Source organism: Filicampus tigris, chromosome 13 (assembly GCF_054856515.1).
Source record: "Filicampus tigris isolate MCC_2025a chromosome 13, RoL_Ftig_1.0, whole genome shotgun sequence".
NCBI classification, from domain to species: Eukaryota; Metazoa; Chordata; class Actinopteri; order Syngnathiformes; family Syngnathidae; genus Filicampus; species Filicampus tigris.
Window position 1 is genome coordinate 21,193,747 of NC_141229.1, and position 16,944 is coordinate 21,210,690.

The 16,944-nt window shown below is 42.2% G+C and overlaps 1 protein-coding gene across 1 annotated transcript in view; it reads right to left on the reverse strand.

Moving 5' to 3' along the window:
- Positions 1–4,389: 4,389 nt before the first annotated feature.
- Positions 4,390–16,944, reverse strand: part of LOC147137922 (neurexin-3a-like) — a 34,566-nt gene continuing 22,011 nt past the window's right edge. The window contains exons 3-6 of the mRNA XM_086050053.1: positions 7,228–7,248; positions 6,418–6,444; positions 4,477–4,545; positions 4,390–4,403 (exon numbers count right to left, since the gene is read on the reverse strand). Of these exons, the coding sequence (XP_085906179.1) occupies positions 4,390–4,403; positions 4,477–4,545; positions 6,418–6,444; positions 7,228–7,248 (131 nt within the window). The remainder of the gene's footprint in view (positions 4,404–4,476; positions 4,546–6,417; positions 6,445–7,227; positions 7,249–16,944) is intronic.

Below are 16,944 nucleotides of genomic sequence, written 5' to 3' on the forward strand. Positions count from 1 at the left end.
AAGGGGTTAAAAACTGACCTTATAGTTTTTATTTCACTGCTGAAGTGGGCCGCAAATTCCCCACACTTGGAATCTGATAAAATGCTGTTCAACATTGTAAAAGCCAGATTTTTAAGTCTGTCAACGAGTGAAAAAAGGGAATTTTGGGTTATTGCAAGTGGAGGTAATAAATTCAGAAAATTTATCTTGTCTTGCTATTTTCATAGCTTGATTATTATTATTAGCTTGTATCAAAACAATCGCCAGAGTATTTGGGATTTTATAGGCATTAAGATTTTTCCTCCCCATAGAAATTCACTAAAGCAGGGGTGCCCACACTTTTTAAGCCTGAGAGCTACTTATGACATGACCGAGTCGAAATCATCTACCACCTACAAAAAAAGCAAAACACATTATTTATCAATACATTGAGAATTATTCTTATATGTACCGTATATGCTGGTTTACCTTGCATGACTGCATCAACCTATATAGCACAATACAACAAAACATTTTTTGTTACTACCTTACTCTGATGGCTTGCACTGAATGGAATCAGCCAGGGACGCATAGTCCGGACAGTAGCTACTGATAGCCAGCCTCCAGCAGATTTGCGGCAACAACAATCCGCCCATTCACTCCATTCGGCACGTATAAAACAAGTCAACTTCTTTGCACACTTTGCTAATACTAACAATATTGCTGTCTTGGTAAAGTTCAAGAACTGTTAAAAAAACAAAAAAAAAGCCGCCGAGTGAACAGGATGCTGTGTGGCTGTGTGTGACGTAGAATGCCGATGCTGACTGGCTGCCTCGAGGGGAAATGGCAAAAAGGTTTACTTGTTTTATACGCGCCGGATGGAGTGAATGGGCGTATTTTTGGTGCTTCGCTCCGCATCCCACCGCTCCAAACGCATCATTCGCGCCGCCCCGCACGCAACTGCGCCCGCCCGTGCGAACTACATTGACTCCTATTCAAACGTGCCGCCAGAAATGCTCCCAATGCAGTTGGTCTGAATGTAGCAATACAGTAGTGAGGACGGATGATAGGCTGATGACCTACCCACGATGCCTTTGTGATCGACTGGTCGATCGCGATCGACGTAATGGGCACCCCTGCAGTAAAGATTAAAATCTGTATGGTGCTTAATGTTAGAAAACTACAACCAATCTCAGAAAATCCAATGACACAACCAAAAGGTTTATCATCAAACTGCAGCCTCTTGTGTCCTAGTGCCAAGTGCCTATATGGACACCCTTATGTTTGAACATGGTGTTCGTTGAGGACAATCCATGACGAGCACAGATGTCCAGTAACAGAACACCGCTCGGATTCTGATCAGGGGTGCCGCTTCTCCCAATCAGCCCCTTCCAGGTCTCCCTCTCATTGCCCACGTGAGCATTGAATATCATGAACACTTTATGATTAAAATATGCTACGTGCAGACCGCGTTTCCATATATAGTCAAATCGGTTCGCGCAGTCAGGCGCGGTTGCGTGAAGGGCGGCACTCCAAGCTTTGTGCTAATCACACAAACCAGCGTGCTTAAGCAAACATTTAGCAGAGAGCATTGGGTACACAAGTGTACTTCGACCCAGGCTGAAACCAGCTGCCGTTTTGTTCGGCAAATGTGACTTCACTCCATCCATCCATTATCTGTACCGCTTCTCCTCACAAGGGTCACGGGGCGTGCTGGAGCCTATCCCAGCTGTCTTTGGGCAGTAGGCGGGGGACACCCTGAACTGGTTGCCAGCCAATCGCAGGGCACACAGAGACAAACATCCGCACTCACAATCACACCTAGGGGCAATTTAGAGTATCCAATCAACTTACCATGCATGTTTTTTGGAATGTGGGAGGAAACCGGATTGCCCGGAGAAAACCCACGCAGGCACGGGGAGAACATGCAAACTCCACACAGGGAGGCCGGAGCCGGGATCGAACCCACGACCTCTGAACTGTGAGGCGGACGTGCTAACCAGTCGACCACCGTGCCGCCTGTGACTTCACTGTCACGGTGAATTCAAAAAGTGGTGCAGGCAAGAGGTGAGGCGTTATTAGAATGCACCTACGACACCTACGAATGGGAATAATGAATTGAGCCGAGCCGTTTGCCATTATAAAAAAAAGAAAAAAAAACACCTGTAGTGTATCCTGCCAACATGACAAGCTACCCGATACAGCAAAGCATTTCTGTGCATTGCGTTTTAATACACACATTTTCCAATACAGCTAAACACAAGCTGCTATCGTTGTTTTTATGTGCATATGACACACATCTAAAATTTTCATGCATGGAAAATGCAGCTCGTTGGTCGTTGCGTTGTAACATTTCGTGTAAGGCCGATGTGTTATTATGAATTCCACATGCACGGCCAACTGTTCATTTCTCTGAAGCTGTGCTAGAGCAAATATACGTACAGTATTTAGATAAACGGGTGCAAAAATATACCAGTCTGTATTTCCAATCCGCTCTGCGTGGTATTGTCGACTCTAATCCAGGCTCCTCAGTGGCGTTGTCACAGTCATCACTTTCTCTTCCCCTTCCACTGACCGGCTCTCACGTCCTGATTGGCTCAATCATGCAATGTTTGACAACGCCCGCTTCTGCCGGTTCGTGTGTGATCAAAATCCTCTTCCTCGAATTCCAAAACATGCTTGTCATCGAATGTATTGGGTTGTGTTGCACACGGAAATTGTAAAGTAACTCTATAGTGTAGCGAGCTTGTCCACTACTAAAACGTCATCATCATCATCTTTCAAACCGCTTATCCTATACTGGGTCGCAGGGAGGTGCTGGAGCCTATCCCAGCCATCAACGGGCGAAGGCAAACTACACCGCGAACTGGTCGCCAGCCAGTCGCAGGGCAGCTACTAAAACGTCACTTCCTGTAATGTTTGTAGTGGCTAGAGTAACGACACCCACGATACCTCAAGCTTCCGGTAGGTTCGGAAACACTTGGAATGTGTAATTAAAACCTAACTGTGGTTGACATCTTACAGGAAGTGACTTGTATGTAATATGTATTAACAGTGAGACTATGAAATTGAACAGACTCTGACAAATCTTTGGAATGTGATCTTTGATGTTTTGATAGTATGATGTGATCTTCTGTCATGTTTGTAAATGTTACTGTACACATTGAATATTGATTGATTTTAATCAAAATCCCAATATCTGTTCAATTCAATATTTCCCCCAAATCGTTCTGCCCTACTGTGGAGTAGCTTTCACATGACACCACCACATATGGGAGGTTCTCAGAAAGTGCATTTTCTTCCCTTTACAATCCATCATCAGATTTCGGTGCTCACAATATTGCAGACATACTGTAGGGATAAAATAAACAACTCGACTGAGATTTGTGCTGTCGTGTGTGTGAATGTATTTTGAGTTGTGAAAAATAGCCAATCGCGGCCACTTCCACTTCATGACATGACAACACAGCCATGCAATTAAGAGCCCTGTATACCCTTAAAATGCACCTGCTTCAAAAACAGTTTTCAATAAACTGGCAGAATGTCAATGAAATATGATATTGTTAAATCGAGTCCCACGCGAAAACTCCTCAGGAAAAAAATACTGCGAATTATAAACCTAACCCCTATACGCACAATTCACAATTTGGCTTTAGCCTCAGGTGCTTCTACTCAACTAGCAGGTAAAGAAGCTCCTTACCTGCTGTAGATAAGGAGCTCAGTTGGTATATGTCACCCGCGAGGAGTGGCCTATAAGCTTGAAAGTATTATTATAGTATACATTATTTAAAATTTCATTTCATGTTATTTTTCTGTTCTCACTATAGAGTTCTGAGTTTTAATTTTGACTTTTGAAGTTGGCGCAACAAATGTTCTCAAAAATTACATTACATTAGAGCTAATCTTTTTTTTAAATCAATTGAGCTTTGCTAAAAGACCAAAAAACCCATACCGAAATACTAAGTTTAAGCTAAAAGTTATATTTGTGTTTGAAATTGAAAATGTTTCTAGACAAGAAAAATACAGTTTACTGCTATGCACAATGTGAATTTAAGAAGTAAAAAACTGTTGATTGTATAAAGAAAGAAAACCAATTCTTCATTTGTTTTGTGGAATTTGTTTTGTTCAAAAAAACCCTTGCTTCGGGTCTCTGGGAGCAGAGAGCAGCAGTTTATGTTTTCTAAACTGGAAAGCTATGAAACACTGGTGAGTGTTTAGTTGAGGCGAGGAAAACGCAATGGATTGTTTTCTTGTAAAAGACAGCTGTTCATTTAGATTTGTAAAAAAGAATCTATTGCCCCACTTCACACATGAAGCAACCTTCAGAAAAATGCGCAAACGTACATAAGGAAAAAGCAAATGAAGACTCTTTTCATTTCTCTTCAATTAAGGTTGACTTAATTGCTAATTTAATCTTCCACCGAGAGGCTATTAGAGGAGAAAAACTAAGCACAGACATGTAAACACATTAAACACCAAAGACATTATTGTACTTATAATGTCCTCTCAAACACTCACAGAGCAAGCGCTGCTTTTCATAAAGTCGAAAAAGGAAAGATTTCGAAAAAGCTGTACCTTTGCTTTTAGCTAGAAGAGCAGGTGGAGGTGGAGAGAGAACAGTCCACAGCCAGAGCCAAGACACACAGACAGGGAAAAGTAAAATAAACTTAGTGAGTCGTCACAAACAGTTTACCATTGTCTTTAGTCTTTAGATAGTGTCATTAGGTAGCATTCTCATGAGCAGTTAGTAGACGATTTTGGGAGAAATCTTTTGTTTTTGCTTGATTTATCAATTCGATTGAAAAACAGCATGAAATATTAAAAAAATGGAAGTGAAGTTACAGTTACAGTTAAAAGTTACAGAAAGAACTGTGGATATGTAGCACCTTTAAAAATATCATTTGTCCCAAAGCACAACTCTATGTACTGTATTTGGCAGAATTATTGTTGATGAATATCGTGCATCTCCAGATGTTACTGTTTTTTTAAAATCTCAAAATCTGGTTTGCTGATGAGCATCCATCCATCCACTCTCTGTACCGTTTATCCTCACTCGTGCCGTGGGTTTGCTGGAGCCTATCCCAGCTGACTTTTGGTGAGAGGTAGTGTGCCCCCTGAACTGGTCGCCAGCCAATCATAGGGCACATTTACACAAACTACCTGAAGCCTGAATTTGAACCTACGATCTCTGAACTGTGAGGCGAATGGGTTAATCAGCCGTCAACCTGCTGATAAACACAGCTAAAAAATAGAATAAAAGTGGAGATTCCTGCTTTTCATCGGACCATGGTATGTGGGTTTTGTCTATTTTGTTTGTGCCCGTATTATGTAATCTGCTCATGAGAACATGCTTCATTAGCATCAAATGATGTGCAGTTGCAATTGCACATCAAAAACCACTTCAACCATGCAACCACATCAACCAACAAATATTAGAACATCATTTTGAGCAACAGAGCACACACTTTTATGTTGTGCATCTGCAAAAGGGGAGAAATCACACATGAACTCCTGTTTTCGCTGGCTCACTGATGACTGACGTTAACTTTGAAACACTGATGGACTTAGGCGCCAACAAAAAACATTTACAAACACAAATTCAAAATCAGTTTATCTTTTGGGGATAAGAAAAAAAATCATGTTTATTGATTTGAACATGAATCTGTTTTTATTTACATTTTACACAATGTCCCAACTTTATTGGAATTGGGTTTTGTACGTGCTGCTTACGACTGTATGTACTTGTAGCTTAAAGAACAACGATCTATAGCTAACTACCTCAGCAGTTAACTTAGTATAATGTTTGGTAACGTGCTGTAGGTAACATAACATTAACATCTCTCTTGCCGTCTTGAAAACCTAAAAACTGATTTGACTGCATTTCAACCTTGTAGGACAATGCAGGAAGGTATTTAAAGGGAATCAATGCAAACATTTTTTTTTCAAGAATATGTTCTATGCAAGCCCACTAGTTGTCATTCTGATAAATATTGCATTTGTGGAATAAGTGACAATCCACTCGTTTTTAGCCATCTGTGGGGGGCGGCCATTTTGTCTTCTGTCGACTGAAAATGACATCACAACTGCTCACAATGACCATTCACGGCTCAGATTCAGAAAACAGGTCAGCCGCGATTGGTCGTTGTGAGCAGTTGTGATGTCATTTTCAGTCGACAGAAGACAAAATGGCCGCCCCCATAGATGGCTAAAAACGAGTGCATTTTGCTGCTTAACTGATATTTCATAAACGCAAAATTAATCAGAATGCCGTGTTTCAACTAGTGGGCTTACTGGGAACATATTCTTGAAAAAAATATGTTTGGCTTGACTTCCACTTATGTTCCAGTGTCTACAGAAACATATGTCCATCAGTTTATCACAAGAGTATAACATGTAACTGTTTAACGGCAATGAAAATAAATACTGCACATGACAGACAGAGGGTAAAGAGAGTCATACCTTGTTCTGCCATCATGTGTGCAAGGCCTTGAAAGGGAAACAGAGAGAGGAAGGAAAAGAAAAAAGTGGAAGAGAACACTTGAGCACATTTCCAATACACTTCGGTATTGTGATGACATGATTTTCCAGAGAGTGAAAGCATGACATCAGGACAAAATAAGAGGTAACACAAAGCTCACAGTTTCTTCTTCATAAGAAACATCTGATGCTTCAGAGTAATATAAACCTCCTGATTCCTCTATTTTACTAACCTGTAGTTAAACTGTAAGGGACATAATCTTGTCTAATTACAGATTGTATTTTGCAGTGAAACTTGGAGTTGGCAACATAAATAGGAACAAAGGAAATAAAAACGTTCTCCAAGATACCATCTCATGAAAAGCCTTTATGATATTGGTTATAAACAGATTATGAATACATACTATAACAAGTTATAAACAATGAATCAATAATAATACCTTGATTTATCAGACCCTGATTTAACGGATTTCGTATTTAACGGACAGAAAATAATGTCCAGTCCACTGAAAACTCCCCCTCGCTCTGACCAAAGCCGCCATCCCCGGTGGCCACGATTGTCGAGTTGGGGAAGCGGCGAGCTCTACCTGCCTGCCTGATGTTCTAACTGTCTTTAGTACTTTAAATATGTTTTAATATTGTTCTCAGTTGGTTACTATTACACACAAATTCAAACTATTATTCATGCAGGACCTAAATATTAGATTCAAGATGCAAAAAAATTCTCTCAATCACCTGTATCACTCAGGCTTTTTTTTTTATTAATTATTATTTTTGTAAATTCCAACTCACCTGGTGTTTGGCTGCTGACCTCTGAAACAAAAGACAAAGGGACAAGCAAACAAAGGAAGAATTAGACACACTCTTATGACTTGCATGTTGACTGTCATGCAAATAAAAACACTCTTCATGGTCCATACAAATGGCCGGTAGTGAACACAGCCATGTGTATGTTTGGTACCGTGCAATAAAGACCTTGCAGTGAGCAGTTAAATCACAGCACAATATTATTAGAGGGTTAATAATTTGTGTGAAAATACCAAGAGAGAGAAAATGTAGGTGTGTTTTGTGTTTTTTGGCAATCACATCCACAAACTTGTTCTTTTCTTTTCTCTGTGTGTCTTTCAGTGCAGACAAATGACCTCAGGAATCAGAGTTTGTGACAATTATGGTGAATATTAAGTGGAACAAAGAAAAAAAAGGAAGGAAGAAATAAATAAAGGACAAAACATGGTTTCAGAATTAAGATTATTGCAAAATATGAGTACGTATACAGTAAATACATCCACTGAAGCATGTGATGCCAAACAAAAAAAAAGCTTTTCAGAATAACACATATTTTCAGGAAAATCAAGTTGCTTCAATAGAATATGAAAGGTAATTATGTAAGATGTATCTAATTTCCTTGGCTGCGACTAATTGTGTATGTGTGACTGTTAATATGGACACAAGCAGATGGAAGTCAATCAGATATGCAATAACTATTAATTTGTTTTTAAAATGAGAACTAGTGTAAGGGTGTCCCAACATGAAATTGCTTGGTGAAATGGTCATCTGCGAAGTGCGTGTGTGTGTGTGTGTGTGTGTGTGTGTGTGTGTGTGTGTGTGTGTGTGTGTGTGTGCGTGTGTCTGTGTGTGCATGAGTATTAAAATTAATCTGCTTGAATCGCTTGAAAAAAGATTCTCCTCGGTTTGAGCTGCTTGGTTGAGGAGTTCAGTGCTTTCGAAATTTCATATTGTACAGTGACATCCTTGACCTAAACTTGCTCCTGCGCTCTTGACCTTAGACTGGTGAGACAGTTCATTTTTCAGCAGGACAACCATACCATACCATACCATACCATACCATACCATACCATACCATACCATACCATTCATACCATACCATACCACTTTATTTTTATAGCACATTTAAAAGTCAACAAAAGTTGACACCAAGGTGCTGTACAGGTCACAAAAATATAAATAAAACACATCCATCCATCCATTATCTATACCGCTTCTCCTCACAAGGGTCGTGGGGAGTGCTGGAGCCTTTCCCAGCTGTCTTCGGGCAGTAGGCGGGGGACACCCTCAATTGGTTGCCAACCAATCGCAGGGCACACAGAGACAAACAAACATCCGCACTCACAATCTCACCTAAGGGCAATTTAGAGTGTAATAAAAAGCATGAAAAGCATAATTAAAAATATCTTCTTCCAAACCGCTTATCCTATACAGGGTCGCGGGGAGTTGCTGGAGCCTATCCCAGCCGTCAACGGGCGAAGGCAGACTACACCCCGAACTGGTCGCCAGCCAGTCGCAGGGCATAATTAAAAATATATTAAAACAAAACATATTAGAAAACATAAATCTTATTGAAATCATACTGGAAAAAAACATTAAAAAACATACTAAGAACATAAAACCATGCATGGTGTCACATGGGAAAAGGGCAGTCCTGAGTTTGAAAAATGTAAAAAGGGGAAGGGGAAGGTTCCCAAGCAACAACACTCACTATTGTACGTATGTGCCATTTGTGCACACCAAGTACCACAATCTGGAAATGTTGTAATGTGTCTTCAATGAGCGCTAGGTTTGTCTGACTGGAATCTGGAAATGTGCCTTCGAGCAGCTTGTCTGACTTGGAACGCTCATGCCGACACGCTGCTCATATAGAGCTCCGCCCTGCAGTGCTTGTTTTAGATTGGTGGCCCTTGTCGTAGAATCAACCATCCATTTGCACTAGTCGGATGGTCGATTTTTTAATTTTTTTTTTTATTTTGAAATTCTGACGGAGGCCCGATTAAAATCAGTGGCGGACTGGCCAAAATACGGGTATTATCCCGGTGTCACTGGCCAAGAAAATGTCTCAGGAAAACCAAAAAACTCTCAGGAGTGCAGTCTCAGTAATCTGCAGTGCCTTGTAACCGGACTGAAAGACTTCCAAAATGCCATGGGTGTTCAGAAAGGACATCAGTTGTGAAAGAACAATTTTTTTCACAACCTCGGAAAGAAACACTAGTTTAGAAATGGGCCGGAAATTGGACAGGATAGAGGCAATGAGGTTGGGCTTTTTAATAAGATGTCGAACAACAGAGTGTTTAAAATTTGCAACGTTGGGCACGCACGTTTTCAGCCTTTGTCTCTCAGCCTGTGATTTTAAATCAGACTGATGCAAATTTTAAACTAATTTGTACCAAACCTTGAATTTGATTTAGTTAGTTTTGGGGGTTTGTTTGGTTTTTGCATTATTTTCCATTAGTTGTCTTTCGTGTTGCAGGACTGGAAAGTTATGTTGATGGTCCTGGTACGGGGGTGCCTCCCTGCTCTGCTGTGCTGTGTGATTTTTGAGTTTGCGTTCTCACCGGATTTTTATGTGTTTACAAGTATCACTAGGGTGACTATTTCTTCTTCCAGAATTCCTCCCTCTCCGGTGCCCCATTAGCCCTCCACCGGTAAACTCCAGCCCTCTCGTGTTTACCCTGCCCGTATGTGTGTTTCATTTTATACATTGACTTTTTAACTACTGTCTAAAGAACAGAGCTATGCATTCCGCCCAGCCGATGGAATGGTCCGCCTATCCGCCTATGACGGACGCCTATTTTGCCGGCGATAAATGATAAACAGGAAGTTGTTTTTTTTTTTTAAAGAAAAAAGCATAAGCGGAAGTGGAATTTCGCCTGTCTATGTAATCGTTTATAACCTGACTTGATGATTATCGTTGTTGTAGGTTTGCTGCTTGATTCGTGTATTTTACATCAGGCATGTTTTTGGTCAGCTAATGGGTCCCAATAGTGTGCCGCGTGACATCAGGGTCACACCATAGACTCTTGACAATAATAGATGCACACTCGCAGACGACTCCTGTTAGTGCTGCTTGTATTCTCCCCGTTTATCTCAGAAAGAAACATGCCGAGTAAACACTGCTGCTACGGAACTCGCCGAAACAACTCCAGACACGACGACCGTCCACATATGAAGGATGTATTTGTTATTCGTTTCCCGAGGCCAAAAACTCAGAGAGATAAATGTGAATGATTTGTGTGCGTCCAAGTTTAACGGCAGCAAGGTGAAGCCTTTTACCTTCATATGTAGTAAACATTTCGTTGGGGGCCATATGGTGTTTCAGATGACAATCCGCCTGATCCCTTGCTTTTTTTTTGGGGGGGGGGGGGGGGGGGGCATGTGCATGTGAGGCTCTGTAAAGCTGTTTGGGCAGATGATGTATATACACAAAATAACCGCATTATCATTATAACGCTATCTGTTCGATTACGACATGTTTTTTTGGGGGTGGGGTGGGGGATTAGATGGATCAAAATTTAGCTGTAGTTGGTTTGTAACACTAATGGAATGTCTATTGTGTAATGTCTGTTTAAAATAATAGGCGGTCCGGCCCATAGGTGGGTACTATTTTTTCAGACTGGACAAAATGGAGGATAAACAGACGGCGGGCGGGTACCCCGGCTGTAGGCGGAAGGCAATAAACGGACCACAAATTTTAGTAAAATGCCCAGTTCTGCTAAAGAAAATGTTTTTTATATATATTGGAACCTAACGTCTTGCTCTCTCTGTATAATTAGTGCCGTATTGTTTGTTATTAATTTTCTTGGGCAAAACTTCCAAGGTGGCATTGTCTAGCCCACACGGTTTGTCCAGCACAAACAATATGCATTCATATTCTATACAGAATATATTTCCTCTTACTACTTAACGGTATGCTATTAATTCTTGAGTGTGATCTTTTTTGTACTTTGTACTTTGTACTCGTTTCGCGCACATCTGCAATTTCTCTGGTTTCCCTTCAGTACATTTTTAACTACCCGGTAGTTAATGTGATTAAAGTCAAACGGAAAATGTAAGTAGTGTAACTTAAAATGTACCTCTATTTTAATTTATTTATTTTTTGACATGTCATAATAAAGACTCTGAGAATTGCAGTAATTATATGGTCAATAAAACATTGGTCCAACAAAAATATCAAATGTTGATGAATTTTGGACATCTGTTATACACTCTGTTATACTCTGTCCCTCTGCATTGGGGAATGTTCATGTTGCTGTTTTCTGTTACTCTAAGTAACCTAATCTGGAGTTTTATCACTGGCATTCTCTTCCATCATCAATTTTACTTATCCAGCTCAGCACTTCTGCCAATTTCCTGTTCTTCCTGACTTAATTAATTAATCATTGATTAAAGAGCACCAGCGCTCATCTTGTTCACACTGGTCCTCGGATATCGCCATAACAGCTAAATTGCGCAGCAGAGCTGCATACACAGCATTTACTCTGTATGTAATACAACCAAGACACATTTGTAAATTAGATGTTTCAAAAGAAACAATTTAATTTCATAATTTCATTCTATCTCATGAGATTATCAACTGAGGCAATTTCTAGAACCCTACACTACGATGGAATATAGCTAGAGTGTAATATTTTGTCAAAACCTACTGAGTTAATCAACCTGAATGGCATACAACTTCTGAAAAAGATCTTTGCTGACTTGAAAAACCTGAATAGTCTCCCCATCTCACTTCTGAAACAAATATGATTAAAATTAAAACTTGACTTCAATTCAACTCTTTTTCAATACAAACACATACCAATACAAAAACACATCTATTCTCACAATACGAAAGAGAATCAGACGATCCACCCTTCAGAAAAATCAATCTGAAGTGGCATTGGACATATCCAACTCCAGGCATCATTGAGTCAATTACAATACCTCATCAAATGGATACACACAAGGAGCATCAGTCTTGGCTCAAACAAGAATAGATTGTAAACGTTTGGGAATCCCATTTATGAGCAGAGGATTCAAAAGCAACAACTTTTACGATAACCCTATAATCGTATCCACTTGATATGCCTGGTAGAAAAGGCTAGAGGCCACGGAATCCCAGGAAAAACCAGTATGATATCGTAGTCTGGCATAATCTTGATTTAAATGTTAATAAAATACCTCTTCATTGGAACAAAGAGGATTTGACCATCTGCAAAAATTAGAAAATAATACAATAAGGATAGGAATCGAAAACCAGTTCCTTTTGAGAACTGCTTTGCAATTATATGAGCCCTAGGAATCGTTTCTTTTCTTAATGATTCAGTTGATCAATTCCTCTTACGTCACAAATGAGTGCTGATGACAGACAGGGCTGCACCGGATTACCACCATCACACGTGCTCAAAGATAAGATGAGTTTTAGTTTTTGTGTGCGGCACGGTGGTCGACTGGTTAGCATGTCCGCCTCACAGTTCAGAGGTAGTGGGTTCAAATCAAGGCTTCATGTGTGAAGTGTGCATGCTCTCCCCATTCTTGCGTTGGTTTTCTCTGGGTACTCTGGTTTGACCCACATAGCAAAAACATGTATAGTTGGTTAATTGCAGACTATAAATTGGCTGTGGGTGTGAATGTCAGTATGAATGTTTTTTTTTGTGTAAATGTGCCCTGTGATTGGATGGCAACCAGTTCAGGGTGTACCCCTTCTCTTGCCCAAAATCAGTGAGGATGAGCTGTACAGAGAATGGATGGATGGCTGGGTGGAGATATTTAATTGTTCTCCAATATAAGATATGTGTTTTACAAAAGATTGGAGAATAAATACGAGAAAATTGCCATTCATTTTATGTAATTTTAAGGAAACATACTACATCGGGATACAGTGCACTTGGCTGGATCATCAGAATAAAGGTCATTATCAGAAAATACCATTTTTTCACATATCTCTTACTCAATGAGAACTAATAAGACAATCAATAAGGAATCAGATCAACAAGCAGTTTTGATAATGGAATCAGAATAGCTAAACTCTTATCAATTCCCATTGTCAGGTGAGGATTGGGATTTGGACCCATACGCAAACACGACACTGAAGTTTTAGAGTAAAAAGTCTTTATCAACGAAAATACAAAGTAACAACAGAAAGCTGGACTGGAAGAGAGTTTGAATCTGAAACATGTCACTGAGTAACTCAAGCTTATAAACTGTCAGACATCAGGCCTATATGACATAATAAAGAACAAACTATAAAAGGACCATAGCAACTGTATAGCAACTGATACGTCAAGTAACAACCAGTCCTAACAGTAACAAGACAAAAACAAGGTCAAAAATCAAAATCACCAAATAAACGGATGTATGAAATAACAAGATTCAAAGGAACTAAACAAACGCTAGGAAACCAGCTGTACTTGTATCAAGACAGCAAACAAACAGCAGTCAGACGCAACAAAGACAATGAACCAACAGAGACTGAAAGAATACAATACACCAAATACAAACAGAGAGACAACGAGCAACACTGGACAAGACACAAAGTGTATTGAAGGAGCTGACTGGGTAACCCAAAGGATCGGGTAAACGAGCACAGGTGGGCAAAACCTACTTGACTTCGGCTAAAACAACAAACAAACGCGACAAAGACAATGAACCAACAAAGACTGAAGGAAAGCAAGGAACTAAATACAAACTGATGAGATGAGGAACAATTGGAAAAAAGCGCAAAGGGTTAGAGGGTCCTGATTGAGTAACTCAAGGGATCTGGTAACCGAGCACAGATGGACACAATAACCTTGACTGTGGAACTCAAGGAATCTGGTAACTGAGCACAGGTGGACACATTAACCCAACAAGATAGACACATCTAAAAGAATCGTGAGGAAAACATGAAACTAAATTGTAAAACAAAACTAAAAAACAAAATCAACAACAGATCAGAGAAGGCCAGACAAGAGGTTCCTGGCGGAACCAGTCCGGTGGGCGTCCAAGAGGCCAGACGAGAGGGTCTTGGCGGGACCAGTCTGGTGGGTGACCCGGAGGCCAGACGAGAGGTTCTTTGTGGGGCCAATCCAGTGGCCATCCCGAAGGCCAGACGAGAGGTTCTTGATGGGGCCAGTCAGGTGGGCGACCCAGAGGTCAGACGAGAGGTTCTTGATGGGGCCATTCCAATGGCTGTCCAGAGGGTCACACGGGGGGTGAGGGCAGACTCAGGCCTTGCGCCGCCATAGCATAATCGGAAGGAGGCCACAGAGCTTGTGTCGCTATGGCAGAATCCGAGGGCATTCGCAGAGCTACAGCGGTAGCAGAATAGAAGTGAGGCTGCAGAGTTTGCGCTGCTGTAGCAGAGTCAGATGGTAGCCGAACCCTTGCGCCGTCATTTCAGAATTGAGAGGTCGCAGAGCTTGCACTGTCGTAGCACAGTCAGAAGGGATCCGAAGGCTTTGCGTCATCGTAGCAGAATTGGAAGTAGGCCGCAAAGCTTGCGCTGCCGTAGCAGAATCCAAGGGCAGCTGCAGATCTTGCGCCGGCAGAGCAGAGTCAGAGGGCAGCCAAAGGCCTTGCGGCACCGGCAGAGCAGAGTCACAGGGCAGCCGGAGGCCTTGTTCCATCGTAGCAGAATCGGAAGGAGGCCGCAGAACTTGCACCATCGTAGCAGAGTCAGATGGCAGCTGAAGGCCTTCTGCTGTTATAGCAGAATTGGAAGGAGGTCGCAGAACTTGCACTGCCGTAGCAGAGTCAGAAGGCAGCCAAAGGCCTTGTGCCGCTGTGGCAGAATTGGAAGGAGGTCGCAGAGCTTGTGTCCCTGTACCAGAGTCAGAGGGCAGCCGAAGGCCTTGCACCATCGTAGCAGAATCGGAAGGAGGCCGCAGAACCTGCGGCACCGTAGCATAATCCGAGGGAAGCCGCAGAGCTTGCGCCAACGGGGCAGACTCAGAGGGAAGCCCAATGCCTTGAGCCGCCAAAGCAGGATTGCAGCCTTGTGGTGCCAAGGACCCGGGATGGGGTAATGCATTTGCTGAGGCACTGTGAAGGGGGCCGGGTACTGCTGAGGAGATGGGAAAGGGGCCTGGCGCTGCTGAGAAGCCGGCATTGGGGCCTGCAGTTTGCCAAGGCGCCAGGAAGGGGGCCTGGCACTGCAAAGGCACGGGGATGGGGGCCTGCATTTGCTGAGGCGCCGGGAAGGGGGCCTGGCACTGCCGAGTAGCCGGCATGGGGCCCTGCAGTTGGCGAGGTGCTGGCCTCATCAGCCTGACACCATAGAGGTTGGGAAGCACAAGAGACACGAGAGGTTCGGAATACAGATAGTGAGAAAGGTAAACTAGAAGAAACGGGATGAACGGGACTAGTACGTGTTAGAAGTAGTACGCAGTGAACAATGTGCCAAAAAAGGCGGGGAGTGAAGGTATAGGCTTAGAGTAGCGTGACTTGGAAAAGTCTGAATTATGTGAGGAACCAGAATCTCTACTCGGGCGTCTATGTTGGCCACCCCGTGGGGGTCCCGTGTAAATGGCCAACCAGGCGCCCAAGCAAGGGTCTGATGGGAAGGGTTCTGGAGTGGACACTAAGGGATCATCATTAGAAAAACGTGACAAAAACTGACAAGGACTTGAATAATGACTGGGAAAGGGACCAGGAAGCCCAAAATCAGTGTCAAAATTTGAATCGGAAGCTAAGGGATCATCATTGGAAAAAACTGACAAAAACTGACAAGGGCTTGAATAATGACTGGAGAAGGGACCGGAAAACCAAAATCAATGTCAAAATCTGAATCACAATCAGAAAGGAGATTAACCAAATCGTGGCCATCTTCACAGAAAACCTGAGTCCATAAACAAAACATAGGGTGTTAAACTAGAAGGGGAACGTACAAAACAAGGACAAGTAGATGGCAAAGATGAGAGGGACGTGGAAGAAAAGACAGAGCTTACAGGGTGTGTGGGTGGTTGGCAGGCTGAGGGCGGTTGGAGGCAGACCGGGACTTGCGACGGCTTGAGCGATCCATCGCGGAGGAGCGACACGAGAGGTTCCCAGTGAAAAGGCAAAGCAGCAGCCAGTGAGACAATCACTCCCTCATTGGACGTGGAAGGATGGTCAGGGGCAGGTAGTGACGTCTTCCGCTTGACGGATTGTGTCTGATTCGGCTGGGTCCAAGACTGGTCGTACGTTCCGTCACATGAGGATCAGGATTTGGACCCATACGCAGACATGAAATGGCAGTTGTAGAGTAAAAAGTCTTTACCAACGAAATACAAAGTAACAACAGAGAGCTGAACTGGAAGAGAGTTTGCATCCTCACTCGAAGAAGGTTTGACGTGCTGACAACATCTCACTGAGTAACTCAAGCTTATGAACTGTCAGACATCAGGCCTATATAACATGATAAAAGGCAAAGTATAAAAGGACCATAGCAATATTGCAACTGATACATCACGTAACAACCAGAGCTGGGCAGCGACCTTCCATCCCCAGTTTCCGTCCTGCATATTCAATCGACCAACGTGGTCCCGGCCCAGCCAATCGGTGTCGATTACATAATCTTTAAGTCACATGCAGGTGCTACACGAGCAAACACCAAACAAAACAAAAAAATCAAACAAAAACAACTGACACACACACAGCGTTGGTGAAATAAAAAGAATATGGGACACATCATTATGTCTGTGGCACCGCAAGGTACACCACACCCTTTTATTTTTTATTGTTTCCTTACTTGACCGCGTCAGGAGTGCGACACCTGCATCT